The 26,283-nt window shown below is 39.9% G+C and overlaps 2 protein-coding genes across 3 annotated transcripts in view; one reads left to right on the forward strand and one right to left on the reverse strand.

Annotated features, from left to right (window-relative positions):
* Positions 1–13,398, reverse strand: part of TRAPPC6B (trafficking protein particle complex 6B) — a 26,687-nt gene extending 13,289 nt beyond the window's left edge. Inside the window, exons 1-4 of one of the 2 annotated variants that reach the window (XM_032344091.1) lie at positions 13,006–13,398; positions 4,103–4,170; positions 3,269–3,386; positions 464–547 (exon numbers count right to left, since the gene is read on the reverse strand). In XM_032344091.1, coding sequence (XP_032199982.1) covers positions 464–547; positions 3,269–3,386; positions 4,103–4,170; positions 13,006–13,086 — 351 coding nt within the window. In that variant the 5' untranslated portion in view covers positions 13,087–13,398. The remainder of the gene's footprint in view (positions 1–463; positions 548–3,268; positions 3,387–4,102; positions 4,171–13,005) is intronic. The other variant, XM_032344092.1, reaches the window with a different exon arrangement.
* Positions 13,399–17,222: 3,824 nt separating this feature from the next.
* PNN (pinin, desmosome associated protein) lies at positions 17,223–24,377 on the forward strand. Its single transcript, XM_032344089.1, has 9 exons — positions 17,223–17,397; positions 18,084–18,155; positions 18,552–18,620; positions 19,104–19,176; positions 19,296–19,390; positions 19,761–19,836; positions 20,853–21,008; positions 21,091–21,229; positions 21,825–24,377. The coding sequence occupies exons 1-9, from the start codon at positions 17,285–17,287 to the stop codon at positions 23,297–23,299; spliced, it is 2,268 nt and encodes a 755-aa protein (XP_032199980.1). The 5' UTR covers positions 17,223–17,284; the 3' UTR covers positions 23,300–24,377.
* Positions 24,378–26,283: the final 1,906 nt, after the last annotated feature.

A 26,283-nucleotide genomic window follows, 5' to 3' on the forward strand; every position in this document is an offset into this window, starting at 1 on the left:
ACTGCATAGGGCTCTGATACTGCATAGTGGAGAGTCTGCTTCTCCCTCTTCCCCTGCTCCTCCCCTACTTGTGCATGCTCTCTCTCTCTCAAATAAATAAAATCTTTATTTATTTATTTAGATTTTATTTATTTATTTGTCAGAGAGAGAAAGAGAGAGAGAGAGAGATAGAGAACACAAGGGGGAATGGAGGCAGAGAGAGAGAAGCAGGTTCCCTGCTAAGCAAGGAGCCCAATTCAGGACTCCATCCCAGGACACTAAGATCATGACTGGAGCCAAAGGCAGACACTTAACCAACTGAGCCATGCAGGCATCCCATAAATAAAATCTTTAAAAACAAGAAAGAAAGAGAAGTGCTTAAACAAAAAAGAAAAACTTTAAAACATATTTTAAACTCATAAGTCTGTTGTGGTTGGCATGTACTTTCCCTATGAAAACCCCAATCTTCCACTCTGTTAAATACCTTAGATGCATGTTCTAAATACTGCTTTCCTGCAGACATCTGAGTAAGCAGACGAAATTTGTTGTCCTGAAGTACATAGATGCCCTGTTTCAAAAATAGAAAAAACATCAAAAGTCAGTGTAGCCTGTAGTCCTTAAAAATTATTTCTTCCCTTCAAATACAAATCTAAAGCACAATGAGATATCACCTCACACCAGTCAGAATGGCTAAAATTAACAAGTTAGGAAATGACAGATGCTGGCGAGGTTACAGAGAAGGGGGAACCTTCCTACACTGTTGGTGGGAATGTAAGCTGGTGCAACCATTCTGGAAAACAGCATGGAGGTTCCTCAAAATGTTGAAAATAGAACTACCCTATGACCCAGCAATTGCACTACTGGGTATTTACCCTAAAGATACAAACGTAGTGATCCGAAGGGGCACATGCACCCGAATGTTTATAGCAGCAATGTTCACAATAGCCAACTGTGGAAAGACCCTAGATGTCCATCAACAGATGAATGGATAAAGATGTGGTATATATACACAATGGAATACTATGCAGCCATCAAAAGAAACGAAATCTTGCCATTTGCGACGACATGGATGGAACTAGAGGGTATCATGCTTAGCGAAATAAGTCAACTGGAGAAAGACAACTATCATATGATCTACCTGATATGAGGAAGTGGAGATGCAACATGGGGGGTTAAGGGGATAGGAGAAGAATAAATGAAACAAGATGGGATTGGGAAGGAGACAAACCATAAGTGACTCTAAATCTGGGGGGAGGGGGGTTGGGAGAAGGGGGGTGGGCTTATGGACACTGGGGAGGGTATGTGCTATGGTGAGTGCTGTGAAGTGTGTAAACCTGGCGATTCACAGACCTGTACCCCTGGGGATAAAAATCTATTATATGTTGTTTTTTTTTTTTTTTTTTTTAAAGATTTTATTTATTTATTTGACAGAGAGAGATCACAAGTAGGCAGAGAGGCAGGCAGAGAGAGAGAGAGGAGGAAGCAGGCTCCCTGCCGAGCAGAGAGCCTGATGCAGGACTCGATCCCAGGACCCTGAGATCATGACCTGAGCCGAAGGCAGCGGCTTAACCCACTGAGCCACCCAGGCGCCCCCTATTATATGTTTTTAAAAAAAAAAAAAAATTTTTTTTAAATGTTAAAAAAAAAATTATTTCTTCCCTTCAAAACAATTCAAGAGTTTTTTTAAGGTATTAAAACTCTCCTTTCCACTGGTCAAATTTCCTTAAATGAAGGAATTTTGCAGGGGTCAAGCTGAAGAGTTGTTCAGAACTTTATAACAACAGTATTTCTTGAATGCTTTAAGATACTCAAGATACAGGGGTGACTGGGTGACTCAGTTGGTTAAGCAACTGCCTTCAGCTCAGGTCATGATCCTAGGGTCCTGGGATCGAGCCCCACATTGGGCTCGCTGCTCAGCGGGAAGCCTGCTCTCCCCCTCCTACTCCCCTGCTTGTGTTCCCTCTCTTGCTGTGTGTCTCTCTCTGTGAAATAAATAAAATCTTTTTAAAAAAATAAAAAAATTATTGGGGCGCCTGGGTGGCTCAGTGGGTTAAGCCGCTGCCTTTGGCTCAGGTCATGATCTCAGGGTCCTGGGATCGAGTCCCGCATCGGGCTCTCTGCTCAGCAGGGAGCCTGCTTCCCTCTCTCTCTCTCTGCCTGCCTCTTCATCTACTTGTGATTTCTCTCTGTCAAATAAATAAATAAAATCTTTAAAAAAAAAAATAAAATAAAATAAAATAAAAAAATAAAAAAATTATTGTTACTGTAAGTTACAAAAAATTAAAAAAAAAACTTAAAAAAAGAAGATATTAAAGATAAAAAGATGCATAAAATAGTTCCTATCCTTAAAGAACCCACAGTCTAGTGCAAAGGAATCAGAAATACATGTCCGGGTAGAATTAGCAGTTATATATTAGCTCGTATCTAGAAAGCCAATAATCAGTCACTTCTTCCCATTAGCATTTCAATATTTACAACGATATTGTTATATGAAAAAAATTAAAGCTAGTGATAGCTATAAGATAAATTATTTTCATTTTCTAATCCTTAATCAAAATGTCAAATCCACTCTAAATATTTCCTTGAGTTTCATAAAACAAAGTAAATCTATTTAGATGCAAAATTTCCATGTAATCTATTAAATCTTATATTAACAAATTATTTTAAGAGATTAATGACATCAACTAAATAATGCAAGAGTTACTTAAGAGTTAAATACGTGCAGGGTGCCTGGGTGGCTCCGTGGGTTAAGCCTCTGTCTTGGGCCCTGGGATCTAGGCCCGCATGGGGCTCTCTGCTCAGCAGGGAGCCTGCTTACCCCTCTCTCTCTCCCTGCCCCCCTGCCTACTTGTGATCTCTCCCTCTGTCAAGTAAATAAATAAAATCTTAAAAAAAAAAAAAAAGTTAAATATGCTCTATAAATTAAACTTTAGCGATTACTCTAAAAACAAATGTGACATATCTGCGGTTCTGCAGAAAATTACCACCAAGTAATAATAACTAAGGAACCAAATCCTAAAACCTTTATCATTCTGACATTTGTTACTGTTTAAAACTTAAGTTATTTAATTAGGGAAAAAAACCAGCTATCATTACCGATATTTGTCTCTTTGTTCTTATTCACTATATCCTATTACAGAAAAAAGTAATGATATATTAATAACATATAAAGGAAACATTTCAAAGTTGACTAGAAATTATTCTGTTTTATATATTAAATAAATGACTAAAATAGAACATTTATATTAAGTTAAAGGCTTAAAAAATAGGCCTTAATCTGTCTAAATACCTGATGATTTGTCCTTAGATTGTCGATTTGTTTCTTGAATACTGTAGTCCAAAAATCTTTACAAATGAACTTCATGATATCTAACTCATCCTTGAACCTCGCAGTATCTTTTGTAAACCTAAAAAAACCAACTGAAAGTAATTAGTATTTTTCCTCCAAAGAAAGCAGGAGGGTTATATTATTCACTAATTTTGAAATGCCAGAACAGAGTGAACATTTATTGACAGTCATAAAGTGATAAGCACCAAGAAAAGAAGACCCCGTCTCAATTCACACTGTTATGTAATTATGGTGCTAAAATCAGTCTTAACAGTAAGCAGCAATTTTATGTACAATTCGTTCTAGCACATTAAAAAAAGGCTAAGCATAATCATGGTATTGTTATATAAAATATAACCAGATTCAGCTATTCAGATGAGAAAGGAATGCCTTATGAATTGATCTATAAATTACAAGATTACTAAACACATAAGCACAGACTCTAAAGCATTTCCATCCCTTGCATTTAAACAGAAATCCATTTAGGTTAAAGAACCTACTAGACCTTAAGTAGAAAATGCAACAAGATTTTAGATAGTTTCAGTACACCAAATTTTTTAGGAAAAAAGTCTAAAGTATACATATACATTTTCTTCAAATATTAAAACATGAAAGTTGGACAACAGAATTAAAAGAGCATCAGACCTAAAAAGAAATTTTAATCCGTGAATTAAAGAACAGAGAATAAATAAAATTTAGGAATTAAAGTATTTCAAATTTTATACAATCTTTTGAAATGGATCACCTTTATTTATAACCTACCTGGAAGAAAATTTTCAAATCCATTCTGCTCACCTTTCTATCAATCCTTGTCCCACTCGAAACCCCATGTTTTCCAGCTTAGTAATACAGCGTCCATTTTCCTATTTTAAAAAATAATAGTTTGGAATATTTTTAGAATGCCAGAATGTCAATATTAAAAACTGTTATAAGATGTTGACTTAATGTAAGTGGTTACACTTTTTTTCACTAAAAAATTTTCTTTTTTTTTTTTTAAGATTTTATTTATTTGAGAGAGAGTGAGAAGAGACAAAGCATGAGCAGGAGGAGGGGTAGAGGGAGAGAGTGAGGGAGAAGGAGGAGTGGACTCTACCGCTGAGCAGGAAGACTGCTGCAGGGCTAAATCCCAGGACCTGAGATCATGACCTGAGCTAAAGGCAGATGCTTAACTGACTGAACCATGCAAGCACCCTCACTACATTATTCTATGAAAAAGTAAATTATAAGTTATATTTGAGTACTAGTCATTTCATAAGGCAACAAGGTAAACAGGGAACTGTTAGTTACTACTTTTCAGAAATGCTAACCCCTTTTCCTAATTACTCCTGCTAACCTTCCCCCCAACCCCTGGCCCATTTTCAACTATTCTCCCCTCAGTTGTAAAAATGAAGTCAAAGTACCACCTTTCCATCAGTCATTCCCTTTGGGAAGTCATTAAATTCTACTGTTCCTTGCTTTAAATGTCTCTTAGAGTCATCCAAACTTTCCTGTTCTCAGTGTCTTAACTAATGACCCCACCATCCTATGCCAGGAATCATGCAGTTGAGTTGGCTTGCTCTTTCTCTGACAATCTCATCTAGGCTTCAGACTTTAACTACTACCCATATGCTGAACTCTCAAAATCCTCTGGATCATCTACAAAGCCACCTATAATCCAGATTTCTCTATCTCGCATGGCTTCAACCTTAAACTCTTCTTCACTCACATGAGCTCTAGCAATACTAGTCTTGCTGTTCTTAAACATGCCAGGCATGCTCCAATCTCAGGTCTCCTGCACAGGCAGCTCTTCATTCAGATATCCAAATGACCAACACCCTTGTTCCAAGTATTCATTCACATGTCACCATCATCTCAGTGAGGCCCATTTTTTTTTCTTTCTTTTTTCAGGTGTACAATATAATCATCCAGCAATTCTATAGATTATTCGGTGCTTACAGTAAGTATATATATTTTTTAACATACAATGTATTATTTGTTTCAGGGGTACAGGTCTGTGATTCATCAGTCTTAGACAATTCACAGCACTCACCATAGCACATACCCTTCCCAGTGTCCAACACCCAGCCACCCCATCCCTCCCACTCCCCTCCATTCCAGCAACCCTCAGTTTGTTTCAGTATGGTTTATCTCCCTCTCTGGTTTCATCTTGTTTCATTTTTCCCTCCCTTCCCCTATGATCCTCTATATTGCTTCTCAAATTCCTCAGTGAGATCATATGATAATTGTCTTTCTCTGACTGACTTACTCTGCTTAGCATAAAACCCTCCAGTTCCATCCACATCATTACAAATGGCAAGATCTCATTTTTTTAATGACTGCATAATATTCCATTGTGTAATACCACTTCTTCTTTATCCATTCATTTGTTGATGGACATCTACTATTCTTTCCATAGTTTGGCTATTGTGGACATTGCTGCTATAAACACTGGAGTGCACATGCCCCTTTGGATCACTACATTTGTATTTTGGGGGTAGGTTGTATGATAGCTCTATTTTCAACTTTCTGAGGCACCTCCATACTATTAGCATATTCTTAATTATCTTTATGTATTTCACCCATCCCCCACCCACCCACATCAGTGAGGCTCATTTTAACTACCTTCTTTAAAACTGCAACGTTATTCCCCCTTTAGAAATTCTCTATTCCAGTGATTCTCAAAGTGTGCCCCAAGACCAGTAACATTAGCATCATGTACGAACTTGTAAAAAGTGCAAATTCTGAAACTCAATTTACTGAATCAGAAACTGCAGGTGTGGAGTTAGTAGTCTGTGTTTTAAGAAGACCTCTAAAGTAGGGTGCCTGGCTGGCTCAGTGGGTAGAGCATGCAACTCTTGATCTCTGGGTTGTAAACTCAAGACCCACATTGGGTGTATAGATTACTTAAAAATAAAAAAAATTTTTTTTTTAAAAGCAGCCCCCTAAAAGTGATTCTGATGCCCTATCCCATTTCCCTGCTTAATTAGTCTCCAAAGAACATCTTTCACCATTTAACATACTATATACATTTTACTAATTTCACATCCCCACCCTCTGCTAGAATATAGCTCCAAAATAGCAGGGGTATTTATGTATTCTGAAGCTTATTAGGCTCCACTAAGTATATCATAAGCCTCATTATTTGGTTAACTTTCTTCTAAGGAACCATGTATTCTACTAATGAGGTACAACTACTAAATCTGTACATTTATAGTACAGACCTTATTGGACATAGCTATAGAGAAGTCCCACAGCCCCCTCAAATTAGGCATATTCAAAATGGTATTTGGGGCACCTGACTGGTTCAGTCAGTAAAGCATGCTACTCAATCCCAGGGTTTTAAGTCCAAACCCCACATTGGGTATAGAGATTATGTAAAATCTTTAAAAAAATTAAATGAGGGGTGCCTGGGTGGCTCAGTCAATTAAGTAACCAACTCTTGGTTTTGGTTCAGGTTGTGGTCTCAGGGTCATGGGATCGATCCCTGTGTCTGGCTGGATGCTCAAATAAAGCTGACTTGAGAGTCTCTCCTTCTACCCATCCCAACCCTGGCTCCTATGAGTACACTTGTGTGTGCTCACACACACACACTCTCTCTCTCAAGAAAATAAATAAGTAAAAATTAAAAAAAAAAAGATATCATCTTAATTTCCTCAGCCTGTGCTGCCTCTAAAATTCCCTAAATTCATTAATGGCACCACCATCCACCTAGTTACTGCAACCAGGAAACTTCCATTTTCTTCACCTCTTTACTCCCAAACTTCCACATGCACTGCAGTTCTGTAGAGCCTATCATCTATACGCTCTCAAATCTACCTTCTTTTTCCATCCTTACTACTTAAGTTAGCCCTTCTCAATTCTCTCCTGGTTTCCAGTTAGAGCCTTCCAAATGATCTTCTTGTCTCTAGTTTTTTCTTCCTTTTATTTATATCTTCTGTAATTCTGGCAAAGACTTTCTAAAAACTAAATCATGTTATTTCTCTACTGAACCTTTCAGCACCCTCTCCCTTTCTTCAAAATAAAGTTCAAAATCCTTAGCATGGCAGTATGTGCTTTTCCTTAAATGATCCTGGCTAGTTAACCAGATTCACTAATAGCCACATATCCACAAACATTTCTCCTTCTATCACTCTGAAATTTCTGCAACTCCATAGTTCCATGCTTTCTTCTGCCACCTCACATTTGGTGTATGGAACACCACATGCTGTTCCATACACAGTATATAGCCTTTATTTTTTTTTTTTTTAAAGATTGTATTTATTGAGAGAGAGGAGAAAGAGCATGAGCAGGTGAGAGGCAGAGGGAGAAGCTGATTCCCCACTAAGCAGGAAGCCTGATTCAGGGCTCAATTCCAGGACCCTGCGATCATGACCTGGGCCAAAGGCAGACACATAACTGACTGAGCCACCCAGGCGCCACTTTATTTATTTTTAAAGATTTATTTATTTAAGAGAGCAAGCATATGCGTGCAGTGGGAGAGGAAAAGGAACAGTGAGAATCTCAAGCGGACTCTCCACTAAGCATGGAGCCTGACATGGGGGTTGATCTCAGGACCCTGAGATCATAACCAGAGCCAAAACCCAAAGTAGGACACCCAACAAACTTAGCCACCCAACAGACCATATATATGCTTTAAATTCATCTCAAGTGTCATATCTCCTAAAAGCCTTCCTTGGCGCTCCTTTAGGCCCTATGCTGTCATAACACTCTGCACATAAATCTACTATACTTATAATCATTTGTTTTTCTAGTTCACTTCAAAACATGCTCAGGTGGGAAAAAAAATGCTCAGGTGGAAGAAGTAACTCACCAGCCTTTGTGGAATCATCCAGGAGTATGTTGATTAGCAGGGAATAGGACTTTATGTAGACATTCTCAAATCCTAACTACTGATCACATGAGCTTTTAAATGATGCCCTTGTAAATATCTTCTGATGTTGCTACTTGTTCACTCACTTTGGTATCTGTGAATACTCACAAGTGGGTACCAAGTTTTTTTAAAAAATTAAACTTGAAAATATTTTATCTATTAACCTTTAAAAAAAAATCTATTCTCCTTAAATCGGTAAATGCCCAATTATTCAGTTTTTAAAGATTTAATTCCTCCTTAAGCATAGTTTGAAAATCATTGATTTGGAGGGTGAGAACACTGGTTCTTTTCTTTATTTCACCTCAAAACTTATGACTTCATCTCTTTGAAGATATATAAAAACAACTGTTTTATGTCAGGGTTATGTGACTTTCTTTTACCTTTATTTATTATGAAAAATCTGAAGTACACTTAAATTAGAGACACTAATACAACAAACCCTCGAACACCTAAATTCCAAAATGAATTCTAACCAACACCGCCACTTTAATTTTTTAGAATTCTTTTTGCTTGGGGTGCCTGGGTGGCTCAGTGGGTTAGGGCCTCTGTCTTAGGCTCAGGTCATAATCCCAGGGTCCTAGGATCGAACCCCGCATTAGGCTCTCTGCTCGGCGGGAAGTCTGATTCCTCCTCTCTCTCTGCTTGTGATCTCTGTCAAGTAAATAAATAAAAAAATCTTTAAAAAAAATTCTAAAGATTTATTTTTAAGTAATCTCTACACCCAGTACGGAGCTCAAACTTACAACCCAAAGATCAAGAGTTGCACACTCAGTTGGGGCACCTGGGTGGCACAGAAGATTAAGTGTCTACCTCTTAGTTTCAGCTCAGGGTTATGAGATAACACTCAGCATGGAATCTGTTTGAATTTCTCTCTCCCTCTCCCACCCCTCCCCCACTCACCCCACTGCTCTAAGAAATAAACATCTTTAAAAATTAAAAAAAAAAAAAAAAAGTGTCGCACGCTCTACCAACCCAGCCAGCCAGGCACTCCTACTAAAGTTATTTTTATTTATTTTTTTTAAAGATTTTATCTATTGGGGCACCTGGGTGGCTCAGTGGGTTAAAGCCTCTGCCCTCGGCTCAGGTCATGATTCCAGGGTCCTGGGATCGAGTCCCACATCGAGCTCTCTGCTCAGCAGGGAGCCTGCTTCCTCCTCTCTCTCTCTCTCTCTCTCTCTCTCTCTCTCGGCCTGCGTCTCTGCCTACTTGTGATCTCTGTCTGTCAAATAAATAAATAAAATCTTAAAAAAAAAAAAAGATTTTATCTATTAATTTGACAGAAAGCAGGAGAGAGAGGGAGAATACAAACAGGAGGACCAGCAGAGGGACAAGCAGGCTCCCCACCCAATAGGGAGCCCAATGTGAGGCTCCATCCTAGGACCTGAGATCAAGATCCAAGGCAAAGGCAGATGCTTAACCAACTGGGCCACCCAGCACCCCGATCCAAAAGTTATTTTTAGATTAAATAATTCAAAACTTACAGATTTCCTTTCCCTTATATGACTAGCACATCTCTTAATATTATCAGTCCTGATTACAACAGCTGTTTTAGTTTGTTTTCATTAATCCACCAGGAAAAAGAGGGATTGAAAAAAAGTTTTCCCAGGGTGAAAGTTGTAAGGGGAAAGTAGAGAGAGGGGTGTAAAAAGAACTCATTGCACACATGATGGGGGGGGCAGGGGTTTAATAATAAAAGAGTGAAAGAGGTGTCTTACTCATTATTCTTTGGGAAAATGGTAAAGGGAAGGCTAACTTTGCTTAAACAATAAATGTCTGCTACTCATCACTTAGCATAGATGCTAAACATTAATAACTATTGGTTCTTGATGATAATGAAGTCAAAAGCGTGAAACTTGGAAAAAGCTCTTTATTACAGGTGGGTCTGAATAAGAACCATTCAGTCCTTCATTTCCAATACTCTCCCTGGTATCTTTTTAGATTTTTTTTTTTTTAAGATTTTATTTATTTGACAGACAGAGATCACAATCAGGCAGAGAGGCAGGCAGAGAGAGAGGAGGAAGCAGGCTCCCTGCAGAGCAGAGAGCCCGATGCGGGGCTCGATCCCAAGACGCTGGGATCATGACCTGAGCCGAAGGCAGAGGCTTTAATCCACTGAGCCACCCAGGTGCCCCTCCAATACTCTCCCTGGTATCTTTTTAATATCTCCGAATGCATCATGCTTTTCTGTCATAGACTGAACGTGTCTCCCTCAAAATTCTTATTTTAAAATCCTAACCCCCAAAGTGATAGTATTATTAAATAAGGGCCTTGGAAGGTGATTCTGTCATGAGGATAGAGCTGTTAAGAACAGGATTAATGCCACTATAAGAAAGACCTCAGAGAGCTAGTTAGCTCCTTTCCACCATGTGAACACACAGGCAAAAGACATCCATCTATGAACCGGGCAAAGCCTTCATCAGACCAGAATCTGCTGGTGCCTTAATCTTGGACTCTTCAGCCTTCACAATTGTGAGAAATAAATTTCTGTTGTCCATAAGTCACCCACTCTATGGTGTTTTGTTATAGCAGCCTAATAGACTAATACACTATCCTTCTTGTGGTTTGCACATGAGAACTTTCCCAGATTCCTACACACACCTCAGAAATCCAACATGTTCAAAATAATTCATTCTTTTTTAAAAAAATATTTTACTTATTTGACAGAGATCACAAGTAGGCACAGAGGCAGGCAGAGAGAGGAAGGGAAGCAGGCTCCCCGCAGAGCAGAGAGCTCGACTCGAGGCTCGATCCCAAAACCCTGGGATCATGACCTGAGCCGAAGGCAGAGGCTTTAACCCACTAAGCCACCCAGGCACCCCAAAATAATTCATTCTTTAAACTTTTTCAAATATTTTATTTGAAAGAGCACGAGAGCAAGCACACATGCAGGTCTCTCTCTCTCACACACACACACACACACACAAACAGGGGAGGGGCAGAGGGAAATAGACTCCCCACTGAGCAGGAAACCGGATGTGGGACTGAACCCTAGGATCATGACCTGAGCGGAAGGCAGACGCTTAACAAGCTGAGCCACCCAGTGCCCCCAAATAATTCATTCTTTATCTTTCTTCCATTTCCTCTCCATCCAAGACAGCTGCTCAACCTAAAAATCTGGGGATAATTTTCAATTCTCACTCCTATCCCTAACCAAGTCCTAGAGATTCTACCTCCTAACTTTCAAACCATTCTCTCCTTTTCGTTCTTAGTTCAGATCTTCATCATCTCCTGCCGACTCCTGAAATAACGAATCTTTACACTCCAAGGATCTTCTCTCTCCAACCTAAACACTGGATTATCTTTCTTTTTTTTTTTTTTTTAAAGATTTTATTTATTTATTTATTTGACAGAGAGAAATCACAAGTAGATGGAGGCAGGCAGAGAGAGACAGAGGGAAGCAGGCTCCCCGCTGAGCAGAGAGCCCGATGCGGGACTCGATCCCAGCACCCTGAGATCATGACCTGAGCCGAAGGCAGCGGCTTAACCCACTGAGCCACCCAGGCGCCCTGGATTATCTTTCTAAAATGCAAATGGACCACATTATTCCCCTCTTTAAAATTCTCCACTGGGGCACATGGGTGGGCTCAGGCAGTTAAGTGTCCAACTCTTCATTTGGTTCAGGTCAAGACCTCAGGGTCATGAGACTGAGCCCCCACATATGGCTCTGCACTGTGTGGAGTCTGCTTAAGATTCTCTCCCGCCCCCCCCCCCACCTCGTGCTCTAGCTCTTAAAATAAAAACAAAAACAAAAACAAAAAACACCCCCACTGCTAATATCAAATTCTTTATTCATACAGCATGCAGGGCTCCTTCCAGCTTCAGTTCTCAACATTTCTCACTCTCCATCCATTCAGTCTAGTCACAGTGAAATACTTAAGCATATTTAAATGCACTACACCCTTTCATACATACCCCTATGTCTTTTCCTGAGATGCTTTCCCTCCCCCCACTGTCCACCCTTCTTGATCAACAGCATCATAGAGAGAGGGCTTCTGACTTGAGTGACTTTGGAATATCCCATTTATAATATTCATTAGAACTCCGTGACTTTATACCTAATTACCACCTAATACATTAATCATTCATTGACACCTATTTCCCAATGACTGTGAGGTGGGGGGTTGATCTCAAATTTAGCACAATATCAGGCCCACAATAAACACTTAATAAATAAATATTTTCTGAATAAATGATGTTTCCCACAAATTCTAAGTAACCTGCTGGAGAATGGAGTCATTGTCTCATTACTATACCGCCAGCATGCAGAACTACCTCTGACTTATAATGGGCACTAAATAACTAATTTTTTAATTAAATTTGTTTCCTAATTATAGTAACGCCTGCAAACTTCCCTTTAATCTCAAATCGCATTGCCCTTCTGACTTAGAGGTGCGTGCAGTAATACTGATGATTATGGATAGGAGGTGGGGGTAGTTTCACAACTCTGTCCAGTGGATGGCTCCGTAGTGCTGGAGTGACAGAATTAAGTAAGGGTGCCAAAACCAGGTGTGCAGTTAACCATGCCATAAGTCATGGTAGCGACAACGCTAAAAGTAAAAACATCTGTGACCTGCAGGAATCAGATATAAGAATGGGCCAAAAAAAAAAAAAAGTCAATATGCGAAAGTGAAAAGGATGAAAGACTGAAGAGAGCTGACAGATTTTAGGCGTAGGATACTTGGCAGTCGACAAGTTTGTCTACACTTCGGAGGGCCTTCGGGGGCGATAGGACAAGGGATGAAGGAAAGAACGGAGAGAAAACAAAGAATGTCACCGCAAAAGGACCTCAAGGGCTTTTGGTATATGTGCTGTCGAAGTGAGCATCTCAAGGGCTTTTGGCAGCACTCACCACCTCCCCCTGCTCCGCGGACTTGTACACTCCAGACACCATCTCGTTATGGAGAAGCAAAAACAACGCCTCGTCCGCCATTTCCTGCTTAGTCTTCCAAACGCCGGGTTTCGGCTCGGGTTTGGGCCGGGCTCAAAGGTTCCGGCTAGCGCCTGAGCGATTTGGACGCCGGCTCCGCGACTCCTTCAGTCCACAGCCAGTTCCTGGTTGCTAGGAGACCGAAAAACTCGCTCCGCGTCCCCAAGCCTGGTACAAGCGTGAGTCCGGTACCGAGACGAGCCCACTCCAGGGCCACCAAGCCCTCAGGCCCAACAACACAATCTGACAGCAGCCGGAAACAAACAGAGCCAGCCGAGACCCTATCCGGCCCCTGGGCGGGGGGCGGAAAAACAACTTCCGGTCCCGTCTATCCCGGCCTTCCGCCAGCTCTATGGTCACAGCAGTACTTCTCTGGGTTGAACTGTTCGCACCCAGCGGTGGGGAAGGTTCCTCTCACAAATGACTTCGGGGAGCAAGGGCTGGAGTATGAAGGGGTAAAGTAAGACAAAGGAGCGCCTGCTGAAATGTGTGTTAACTAGCTATATGTTAGCACTGCCAAGAATTAGCTTCATCAAAGGCTTTCATTTCTGCCGTGTGTTCCTCAATAGGAAGAGTAAAGAGAGTGAAGGAGTAAGTCATTTTTCAGGCTATGAAATTTAGCTATATTAAGAAATTATCCCAATCCATTGTGGATTAAACCTGGGTATGCAAAAAGATTTAGTCATTTTGGCCACCAAAAACTGGGAGTCAGGTATAAGAGTTAAGGGGGATGAAGTAAGCAAAGGGCAAGGTACATTTAAACAAAACACAGAACCAGACGATTAGGTGCATGAAAAAGTGCGAAAGACCAGAAGAGCGACCTCACTGTGGGAAGTAGCTCCTAAGAATCTACAGCAGGAACGCTTGGGTGGCTCAGGTCATGATCCCAGGATTCTAGAATCAAGTCCCACATTGAGCTCCTTGCTCAGCAGGGAGGCTGCTTCTCCATCTGCCAGCAGCTCCCCCTGCTTGTGTGTGCACTCTCCCTGACAAATTAACAAAATCTTAAAAATAAAGGATCTATGGGAGATGTGGGATTTAACTCCTACAAAGATGCAAACACATACATAAGCACCTTCTAAATTTGGCAAACTCTGATTTAAAGGTGTTGCGTAGCTTATGATCGATTCTTTTCTTAGTAATTCACAAGGAAGATTTTTTTCCTTGTGATATTAATATATTTAATTAAATGTTTCCCCCAAGTTTACATATTGAATTTTCTCTAGTTGTTAACAATAACATCTCAACTCTCCATATTCTTTCACAGGAATTTAAGATCATTTTCCAGAGCTGTCTGGGTGGCTCTGTCAGGTAAGTGTCTGCCTCTGGCTTAGGTTGTGATCCCCCCTCAGCGGGGACTCTGCTTCTCCCTCTCCTTCTGCTCCTGCTTGAGGTCACTCTCTCAAATACATAAAATCTTCAAAAAAACTAAGATCATGTTCCATAATTGGAATTATGATAGCTTTTTTTGAAAAACATGTCCCTTCTAATGTTTGCATCAGTTTTTTTGATCATCACATATACATTCCCCCTAGCCTTTGAAAACACTGTTAAAAAGAAAACCACAGGCCCCAAATAGAGTCATTAATGCTAGGTCATATCGTCATACTGGAGCTTAATGCTTAACCTAATTGCAGTTTTCTCCACTGGAAACGTAGGGGTACCTGGTAAGTAACAAACTTTTCTGGTCTATACCAATAAGGTCACAGAGGCTTTCTTCAACCCCCAAAGGTAGATGAGGAGGTAATACACCTAATAAGACCCTCTTGTCCCCAAAGGAAGGTGACCTTATCTGAAATAATCCTTTTTTCTCTTTATGACTACCTTGTCTTTTTTTTTTTTTTTAAGATTTTATTTATTTATTTGACAGAGAGAAATCACAAGTAGATGGAGAGGCAGGCAGAGAGAGAGAGAGAGGGAAGCAGGCTCTCCGCTGAGCAGTGAACCCGATGCGGGACTCGATCCCAGGACTCTGAGATCATGACCTGAGCCGAAGGCAGCGGCTCAACCCACTGAGCCACCCAGGCGCCCCTGACTACCTTGTCTTACCTGTAAAAATATCTCCCTTTCTGTAGCGGTTTGGAGCTCCCCCTCTGCTTGCTAGATGGAATGCTGCCCAATTCATGAATCAATTAAGCTAATTATAACTTTACAATTTACTGTTGAATTTTTGTTATTTAATAACATTAGTGCAATTTCAGAGATTATTTTGCAAACATAATCTTAATTTTTCCAGCACCCAAATTTCCCTTATGTGAAATCATGTCCCTTATGTCCTGACTGCATTTTTCCCTTCATCATTACCATCAATGAAAAGGAGTCCAAGCACACCACTGAGGTCAAAGAGTAACCAACTGACCAACTTACTAAAGTTGATTTCTCAAACAATAACATGGTGTTCTTAGAATATTTTGGAATTGATGGGAAACAAGTATTTATTGAGCATCTACTAAATGTTGAAGACAACAGACCCTAATTCTCCCCCATAAAGCTATGTTAAATTGCCCAGGATTCTAGTAGTTTGTCCTATGGAAGCAGGAAAAGATCCTGTTACTGGTTGCCTCTAAAAGCATTTTCCCATGGAAACACTGTTACATTTGGTGGTTGTAAAAGGGAAAGATTTATAGGATCTGCAGAGAAACCAGGGTATTACATTTGGTGGTTGGGATCTACTATTACCACATTCTCATCCTTTATGTTTAGTCTATTATACAGCATTAGAGTAAGGATCAATGAGACTAAATATGCTTTTAATCAGAATTACTATTATTTATCAGCCCTTATCCCTTTTACCCATTTTTATTTTTTTTCCATAGAACTTCTCCATTTCCAACATGCCATGTAATTTACTTATTTATCCTGTGTCTCCATACTTTTCCCCCAAGCTCCTTGAAGACAGAGATCTTTATTGCACTGACTATCCCAGTACCTAGAAAAATGCCTGGCACACAGTAAGCACTCAGCAAATACTAGCGAATGAATGAATGAGTACATGAATTATTTTTGCTCCCCAAGGAGCCTACAAACCCCACAAACAGGAACCACAGCGATCTTGTTCAAGGTTTTATCCTCAGAGCCTAGATTACTGCTGGTCCACAAAGAACTTTTAAAGAGATGAATTAAGATGGTAACCAGTTAAATACTGTTGTCCCACTAATGATTGGTGCAAGGTTGATGCCCGACTAAAAGATGATGATAACTAAGATTATTCATAACACTGTTTCTGTGGGGAAATGCTTTGTGAGCTGTAATTTGCAAATGCATTTCTGGAACAAAATGGTTCTTGTTGGCCATGTACAAAGAACAGAACCACAGGACACTCTGTCGGATACGCACAAGTAACAATAGAGCCGCTACTCTAGACCCCTTAACCTAACCAGCGGTGGAGGCCAGGTGTAGACGATAATGCCAGTCTCAGTCTCATCTAAGCTTTTCTCATTTAGTACACCCTTGCACACGGTCAGATCAAATAGTCATTCTCAGCTACCTTGACCTAGGGAGTTACACTTATGTCGACATTCAATTTCCTTACCAGTAATAACCCGCATTTTATTCAAGCTTTGAGTTGAGAGACAAGGTATATAAAACGTTTCATACGGCACCGAAAAAAAATTGTTAGCTATTACGATTAATGACTTTTCGTGTTCAGTTTTGCTTCCCTCTGCTCGTTTTGGTTTAACCCAATGTAGGGACGCCTGCGCCCCCCACCCCCACCCCGGGCATGCGCACAGACAGAATGGCCGCACCCTTTCTTAATCTGATCTTTTACCCGGCAGGAAGGGAAAAGACTCGCCTCCATCCCACTCTGATGTAATTAGGTGGTTAAAAAGATACAAGGCACGTCATATCCCAGTTTAAAAGGGCTGGAAGACTCCGCGCTCCGCGCTGCAAGAGCAGGCGGGTAAGCCGGCGTCTCCGAAAACCCCAGAGCCTCTCAAATGCGCCCAGGCTCTGCGCTAGACACTGAGCCCGGCCACCGCAGCTAATTGGGGGAGGGAGTCAGCCGCTCAGAAGACTTTTCATTGGCCCAGAGTCACAGAGGCCGGCAGCTTTTCCTTCTTCCGGACGCTGAGTGGTTGAGGCCGCAAAACAACGCTTATTGTCATTGGCTGGACCCTGCTGTCAGTCCTCTCGCGTCTCGCGGCGCGACAGAGCCAGGCGCGGCCTGTAGAGCAGTCTCGAAGCCTGCTGCAGAGAGAAGATGGCGGTCGCGGTGAGAACTTTGCAGGAGCAGCTAGAAAAGGCCAAAGAGAGCCTAAAGAACGTAGATGAGAATATTCGCAAGCTCACCGGACGGGATCCGAATGACGTGAGGTAAGAGGTGGATAAGACAGGCTGGCTCCGAGAGACAGCCGTCATGCCGGGGTGAATTGGGGGCGGGAAGGGCGGCTAGCCTTGAGAAGGCTAGAACATCGGGGCCTGTCCCGGGGGCGGCAGTAGAACCCGGTCCTGGATGAGGTGGGGAGTCTTCCACGCCCTCGACGTAGGTCTCGGAGCTCGAGTGCAGGAGGAAGGCAAGTGGGTCCTAGCTATGCCGGCATGTCTTTCTGGCCTGTAGGAAGGCCGGGCCTGCGATTCCCGCCCTCGGCCCTGCAGGCCCGGAACTGCAGCACAAAGCCCCTTCCCCAGCCGGCGGCTACCTGACCGGGTGCTGGCCCGGAGACCCTCCTGAGACGTTGTCCGCTGCTTCTCACCCAAGCATTTGCCATCTTTCCCACGTGCAGCTTCTTCGGAGTTGACGAAATTAGGGTCTGATCCAAGCTTATTAATGTGTAGTGGCAAGAAGTAAATACAGTTTCTGTGATAATGGTCTTGAAAAAACAAGGAAGTTAAAATAGGACTTCCTGTCTTGTTTGAGGCACGTGGATTTGAAACCGTATTTTTAGAACTTTCCTGGTTATTTTTCTCTTTATGATGTACCGCATCCGTGAAAGTATTTGGTGACATTAAATAAAATAAGTCCAAGCATGATTTTCATACAATTTGTAAATATCTTTTAGGCCCATCCAAGCCAGATTGCTGGCCCTTTCTGGTCCTGGTGGAGGTAGAGGACGTGGTAGTTTATTGCTGAGGTAAGACTTTCTTAGGACTTAATTTTTATGCTAAGACGGTAGATACTTTTACTAAATTAACTATAGGCTTAAACAAAATCGGTGGTAGAGCCCACATTAGTTATGTTTGTGTTTTTTTTGTTTAAACTGATCAGCTATAATTTCCTATGTAGTTATCTTGGAACTTCATGTATATGCAAAACTAGAGACTGAAGAATACATTACCCATTTTGTGTACACTTAGTTTATTTTTATATCTTTTAAAAAGTGCTAAAAAGCATCTTGGAGTGGATGCCCATTTGAGGTGGTTGTGATTGGAAGGGTTTTTTTTTTTTTTTTTTAAATTCAATGAAATTATCTTGCTAAGGGTAAATATTTATCTTCACTTTCGTTTATATTGAGCTTTTTAAATTGCAGGCGTGGATTCTCAGATAGTGGAGGAGGACCCCCAGCCAAACAGAGAGACCTTGAAGGGGCAGTCAGTAGGTATGTAGGAGGAAAACGTTTGAAGACATACTTGTATGCTCTTTTTTCTGAGGTAGCCACAGAGGTATTTAATAAATTTTGTTGAGTTATGTTAGAACTGAGTAGTATACTACTACTTTGAGTCTGTTCCCTTGGTATTTGACTGAACTAAGCCTGTATCCCTCAGAACTCAGTTTTCACTAACAGTAACAGAAATCTTAATAAAATAAAGATTATGAGAAGAATAAGATCGAGAAAATATTTGTCTACTTTCCTGTCTTGTACTGTAAAAACTTAATCTGCTTGAGAAATAATAGATCAGTATTTGGACTGGGCGCTGGTGACACATTTTATCCTTTTACTACCAGAGGAAAGAGTGAAATGGGATGGAGACTGATGAAATGAGACTTATGGAAATAAGTCATAGTAGAAGTAATCACTTGTCCTTGGTAATACTTAAGTCAGATTTTACAGTGGCCTTGTAAATTATTTTTCCTATGTCAGGCTGGGCGGGGAGCGTCGGACAAGGAGAGAATCACGCCAAGAAAGCGACCCAGAGGATGATGATGTTAAAAAGGTAATTGAGATTAAAAGAACTACTTACGGGATGAATATAGTATTTTCGTCTTTACTACATTTGAGAGTGCTGCCTTTTCATATGGTTGTTAAATTACTGAGATTTATTTTCTCCTGCAGCCAGCTTTGCAGTCTTCAGTTGTAGCTACCTCCAAAGAACGCACACGTAGAGACCTTATCCAGGATCAAAATATGGATGAAAAGGGAAAGCAAAGGTATCCTTAGTTTTATATATATATATTTTTTAAGATCTTATTTATTTATTTGACAAGAGAGGGATTACAAGTAGGCAGAGAGAGGGGGAAGCAGGCTCCCCGCCGAGCAGAGAACCTGATGCGGGGCTCGATCCCAGGACTCCCGAGATCATGACCCAAGCCAAAGGCAGAGGCTTAACCCACTGAGCCACCCAGGCACCCCGTCTTTAGTTCTTTTTTAATGAGGAAAATTTCCTGTCAAATCATGCAGTTTTAGGAATATTTATATTTAAGAATTGTTCAGGTGTTTGTAGTATGTTTCTTGTAGGAAGTGGTGGGCTGAGATGAAGTGCAACTTACTGAAATTGAATTTTCTCTTTGTCTTCTTTAGGAACCGACGAATATTTGGCTTATTGATGGGTACTTTGCAGAAATTTAAACAAGAATCCACTGTTGCTACTGAAAGGGTATTTATATAGTTTTCCTTTGATTGTTTAAGTATTCAAAAGGAGTTTGTTACATATTTTTGAGAAGAGTCAAAGAAAATCTCAAAACTGAATTGTAGGCCTAAATTAAAGCCAAGGAAAAAACTTGTAAAATTTTCTGAAGTTGTTATATTTTTAACTGGTCTCTTTTGAGGTCCTATGAAGTAACTGTGTGAACTTCTCTTTCAGTGCAAAGAGCCTTGATCTGTGACTCAGGAGAACCTGGGTTCTGATCTCAGCTCTACAGCGATCTCATTTTGTGGTTTTGGACAAGACTCTTCATTTCTTTAGGCCTCAGAGTGCTTTCTTTCAAACTTGGTCAGCATTGTAACTAGTTCAGTGATTATAATTTTTAATTATTTATACACTCAGAGACAATAATTGGCACTCTGGAAGCAAAAGCCTAAACATTTCCCTGCCTTCCACAGTTCATTCAACTGCAATCTTTCTAGAGGTTTTTTTTTTTTATAAAAGCTATAATATTGTGTTCTTGGTGTTCGATATCAAGTCACTGCTTCTCAAAGGAGAACTATGGTAGAAAGGGAGATAATAATTCAGTTATAGATTAATAAAGTTTTATTAGAGCTTTTGTATGTTAACTTTCCTAAGGAATATAAAAGTCTTCAAAGAATAATGTGTGAAGATAGGATGTCACTTCTGTCACATTATCTGATTTGGAAGGAAGAGTAACTGTGAAGATAATTTAAAAAGACATTGCTCTTCTTTTTTAGGTTTTATGAAAGAATGTTGCCTAACAGTTAATTTAAATGGAATGGTTATTGATAATATGGTTAATGTCCTTGATAATTAGGTTTTTACATAGTCCCTGTTTCCTCAAAGAGAAATTGGGATTAGCCTCAAATGCTAAGTACTAAGTTTGAATTAGCTGGTATCCTGAATTGCAAATATGAAGCATATAAAGATAACTTAGTAAAATTGCAGCGTTTCACATAATCAGGATGTGTGGTAAGTTTTCAAAGATAATTGTTTATCTTCAGCAAAAGAGGCGCCAGGAAATTGAACAAAAACTTGAAGTGCAGGCAGAAGAAGAAAGAAAGCAAGTTGAAAATGAGAGGAGAGAACTGTTTGAAGAGAGACGTGCTAAACAGACAGAACTGCGGCTTTTAGAACAGAAGGTTGAGCTTGCGCAGCTGGTGAGTAGTAGTTTGGAATTGGAATTCTAAGATTGGTAATCCTTCATGTTAACGAAAACCTGACCTTTTACCTTTTCTTTAGCAAGAAGAATGGAATGAACATAATGCCAAGATAATTAAATATATAAGAACTAAGACAAAGCCCCATTTGTTCTATATTCCTGGAAGAATGTGTCCAGCTACCCAAAAATTAATAGAAGAGTCACAGAGAAAAATGAATGGTAAGTGTACATAAAGAGTTCCAGTGAAATTTTCTAAATGGGTAAGGTAATACACCCACACATAAACATTTGTGTCCTGTAATAGGGTTTCAGCAGTTGATTTTTTAAAAAGATAATCTAAGATGCTAATGAGTTCGGGTGCAGGAGCATTTGATTTATGATGGAATTTAACCTGAAACTACCATGTCGTAGATAGTGCTTAATGCATGTGTATTTCTTAAGCGTTTCGGTAGAATGACTTCTTTATAGCCAGACATAAATGTTGATTAAGCAAGAAAAAAGTGAACATTGGTGTAATCCATAGAAGGAGCGCACATGGAAAGGTAGACACTGCTTCCAGCATGAAGTAGAAAAGCAAAAAATTGTCCTTTTTTCCCATCAGTTAATGTGGTGTAGTTATTTGCTACTTATTTCTTAGTATATAGGTTTCCAGGGGAACTTTGCTTGGTCATTTCAGTTTGTAATTGCTTGCCATAATCAGTCTTGTGTCTCTTTACAAAAAGACATTTAGATAAAGCTTGATAACAGTTTGTACCTAAGTGTCAAATTGTGAGTTTGAATGTTTTATTTACACATGTGAATTTTTATCCTTCAGCTTTATTTGAAGGTAGACGCATCGAATTTGCAGAACAAATAAATAAAATGGAAGCTAGGCCTAGAAGACAATCAATGAAGGAAAAAGAGCATCAGGTGGTGCGTAATGAAGAACAGAAGGCGGAACAAGAAGAGGGTAAGGTGGCTCAGCGAGAGGAAGAGTTGGAGGAGACAGGTAATCAGCACAATGACGTAGAAATAGAGGAAGCAGGAGAGGAAGAGGAAAAGGAAATAGGTATAGTTCATAGTGATGCAGAGAAAGAACAGGAGGAGGAGGAACAAAAACAGGAAATGGAGGTCAAGATGGAGGAGGAAACTGAGGTAAGGGAAAGTGAGAAGCAGCAGGATAGTCAACCGGAAGAAGTTATGGATGTGCTAGAGATGGTCGAGAGTGTCAAAAATGTAATTGCTGAGCAGGAGGTAATGGAAACCAATCAAGTGGAAAGTGTAGAACCTTCAGAAAACGAAACTAGCAAAGAACTGGAGCCAGAGATGGAATTTGAAGTTGAGCCAGATAAAGAATGTAAATCTCTTTCTCCCGTGAAAGAGAATGCCAGTGCTCTAGAAATGGAAAATGAGCCTGAGGAAAAAGAAGAGAAAGAATCTGAGCCCCAGCCTGAGCCTGTGGCTCACCTCCAGCCCCTGCCTCAGTCTCAGCCTGAGCCTCAGCTTCAGCCTGAGCCGCAGCCGCAGCCGCAGCCGCAGCTGCAGCCTGAGCCACAGCCACCGTCCCAGCCCCAGCCCCAGCTCCAGCCCCCGTCCCAGCCCCAGCCCCCATCCCAGCCCCAGCCCCAAGCACTCCTCCAAGCCCAGCCTCTCTCTCAACCTGAGACTTTGCCATTAGCTGTTTTACAGCCATCAATTCAGGTTTTTCAGGAGCAAGGGCATTTACTACCTGAGAGGAAGGAATTTCCTGTGGAATCTGTAAAACTCACTGAGGTGACAGTAGAGCCAGTCTTAACAGTACATTCAGAGAGCAAAACCAAAACCAAAACTAGGAGCAGAAGTAGAGGGCGAGCTAGAAATAAAACCAGCAAGAGTAGAAGTCGCAGCAGTAGCAGTAGTAGTTCTAGTAGTAGTTCCACTAGTAGCAGCAGTGGAAGCAGTTCCAGCAGTGGCAGCAGTAGTAGTCGCAGTAGTTCCAGTAGCAGCTCCAGCACCAGTGGCAGCAGCAGCAGAGACAGTAGCAGCAGCACCACTAGTAGCAGTGAGAGTAGAAGTCGGAGTAGGGGCCGGGGACATAATAGAGATAGAAAGCACAGAAGGAGTGTGGATCGGAAGCGAAGGGATACATCAGGACTAGAAAGAAGTCACAAATCTTCAAAAGGTGGTAGTAGTAGAGATACAAAAGGATCAAAGGATAAGAATTCCCGGTCCGACAGAAAGAGGTCTATATCAGAGAGTAGTCGATCAGGCAAAAGATCTTCAAGAAGTGAAAGAGACCGAAAATCAGACAGGAAAGACAAAAGGCGTTAATGGAAGAAGCCAGGCTTTCTTAGCCTATTCTTTGCAGCAGAAGATTTCTTGATGAGTAAAAGGATTACCTTTCCTTGTAAGGAGGATGCTGCCTTAAGAATTGCATGTTGTAAAAAATCTTTTTGGAAAATACAGACTGTTTGTTTACCAGACATTCTTGTACTTTTTGCATAATTTTGTAAGAGTTATTTATCAAAATTATGTGAGGTTCCAAAATATGTAAAAATAATAATAATAAAAAAAGATTAACATCCCTTGTCATCTTTTTTAAATATCCTATACTCTTCAGTAAGAATCTGTATATTTTAATAGGTAAATCTTTAAGTCTGTTCCCTTCTGATTCTGTATCTTACATTGCTTTTGTAGAAATAAATGTGCATTTCTTTCATTAGTTTTGGAATGTCCTCGTTGACACTTGTATAATAAATACTCTCTTGATATCATTTTCAGCTTTTATCACTAGATACTGAACGTGATTAGAATGTCTTTGAAGGTTTTTTTCATTTTTATTTGCCTTACGTGATTATTTTGAGTTGTCATAGTCAGATCTTTGCAACTTTCAGGGGGAACATAGTTCTCAAAATCTTTCACTATTTTTTTCTAATCTCCCTTGTTACTTTAATCTAAGCATCCCCCCTGTTTCTCCTATATAAATCATTATTGGTAGATAAAACAGTATAATTTGGTTGGCATTTTCTTCATGATTATGGGAGCATCATTCTTTTGTCTCCATGGCTACTTGTGTGATACAGCATATACATCTATTGAAGAAAATAATCACTTTCTAGGGGAGGGAGGTAGAAAAGTATACTCTAAACTTGGTTGAGTTTGTGGTCTTGTCTTAACTTTTGTGTTGGCTCTAACTGAAACATGCCAATATGTGTTCTCAAGAGTTTTTTGTTAAGTATTGTATGAAGGTTTACAGAATGAAGGAAGTTCATCTACACTTGAATCTGTAAGCAAGATAACACACAAGTGTACCAAGTGATTATTAACTTTGTTGTTTTATAAATTTGTATGAATTTGGACTATCTGTTGCCATTACTATACATGTGCAAATAAATGTGGCTTAGATGTGTGACTGCTTAAGACTAGTACTTGTATTAACTTTTTGATGCTTTTATTACAAGAGAGCACTTTAATTGCAAATGGCCTCTGAGTACACAACATTGACTAGCCTTAGGCTTGACGGTTTATTTCTCCCCTTGACAAGTACATGGTGACAGTGAAAATGTCAGTAGCATTTCCAGCACTAAAAAATACAAAAGAACATGTTAAAATATTCTTTAAAAAATCCTTTAAAGAGTAAATGAGTAGAACTTTGCAAATTGCAGAGCTATCTGCCTGCATTCCTGGGCCAGTTTCTTCTAGGAGTCCCTTCATCCAGGGGTTTATGATCTCCAGCATGCAGTATAGATTTTATACTGTGAAACATGATGGGGGAACGGTTGGTTAAAAACTTAAAAGGGATGACCTTGAACATAACTTGGTTCCTAAAATCTGTATTCAAGGACTCTAAAATAATTGTATGTGTTAAGATCCTTTGAACAATATTAAGTTTTATTAACTCATTTTTACCTGGAAAATTTGGACAATTGGTCATGCTTATAGAAATAAGTTTGATTTTAAGCCCAATTGTGAGATTGGGGCTATAAAAGCATGAGGAAAAAAAATCTTTGGAATATGAAGAGCAATTTTTAAATCTATATAGATTTCTATTTTAAGTTTTTTAACTAGTGGTATGCACTTACAAACTGGAAGACTTTAAAAGACGGGGTCGGATTTTTCCCTCTTTTTTCTTTTTTCTTTTTTTTTTTTTTCCGGTTTCCAACTAATGCTTTGAACTTAGAAGTGAAATTAAATGGAATCTGTTTTCAGAGAACCATGTAATTGAATTGGTTTCTTACAGAAATATAAGGAATGCTAGAATGTAGAAGTAATGACCATTTCCCAGGGTTTTTCTGTATCTTTCAGATACAGGGGTCTTCCTATTAGGTGTTACAGATCAGTGTTTGTGGAAAATGTAGAGCCTGAAGATGGATCGGTCTAGAGACTAAGGACTGAAATTAAGTTTGGAGACATCTAAGGAACTATTTAGGAAACATCTTTCTTACTCTAAAATTCCAAGGTTTACACAACCACACAAATTGGGAGACTGATCTTAAATGAGTTGTACCTCTGTTCTAGGGCTCATGCATGCATTAGGTCTAGAACTCTGGTGGTTATACACATATACTCTAGTAATTAGGCTAAGCAAAGTAATAAATTGAGTTTATAAACTACAAATTTAAAAGTAAAGCTACTGATGTGTAATATGAGTGTGTAATATGAGCCAATGCTGTCAAAAGAAGTCATTAAATGTTTAAGGGTTCAATTACTTAACGTGAATTTAAAAAAACAAACCTTGAAATCCTTGAGTGAAAGTCACCCAGTTTCCCTTTTTTTTTTTTTTTCCACTCAGTTTCCCTTCTTCAGGTAATGCCATTAAAATGCCTCTCCCCATTTCAAGATCAAGAAGGTAGTCTCCTATTTTATCTTTGAGGAACTTTATTACTTTCCACAAATAACTATTATTTTCCTGGAATCGGTTTTGTGTTATGGTGCAAATTGGGGGTTAAGTCTGATTTCTTTTTTCCAGATGAATGTCTGATTGCCCAACTTTAATTATTGAAAAGTTTGTGCCTTCCACATTATTCTGCAGTACCATCATTTTCTTCTATCGTATCCATATATTCATGGTTCTCTTTCTAAGCTCTCTATTCTGTTCTACTGGCCCAGAAGATATGCTTACTATTTATATGGTTGGATCTTCCTGCTAGTAAGTCAATGGGGGAAGACTACAATTTGATAAGAATGAACTTGAGGAATCTGAAAGTTCGCTACACTTTTCTTTATGCTCCCTAGCATGGTCTTTTCCCAAAAATAATACTCAAATACCTACAACCACTTCTATGGTCATCTGAGTACTCCTTGATTTCCTAATA

Source organism: Mustela erminea, chromosome 5, assembly GCF_009829155.1.
Source record: "Mustela erminea isolate mMusErm1 chromosome 5, mMusErm1.Pri, whole genome shotgun sequence".
Lineage (NCBI taxonomy): Eukaryota > Metazoa > Chordata > Mammalia > Carnivora > Mustelidae > Mustela > Mustela erminea.

Bases quoted from the DNA above. Each gene is read 5' to 3' on its own strand.
- PNN (XM_032344089.1), top strand. From the start codon at position 17,285: ATGGCGGTCGCGGTGAGAACTTTGCAGGAGCAGCTAGAAAAGGCCAAA. The intron at 19,177-19,295 runs GTAATTGAGATT...TTTCTCCTGCAG, and splicing joins AGGATGATGATGTTAAAAAG to CCAGCTTTGCAGTCTTCAGT. The intron at 19,391-19,760 runs GTATCCTTAGTT...TGTCTTCTTTAG, and splicing joins GATGAAAAGGGAAAGCAAAG to GAACCGACGAATATTTGGCT.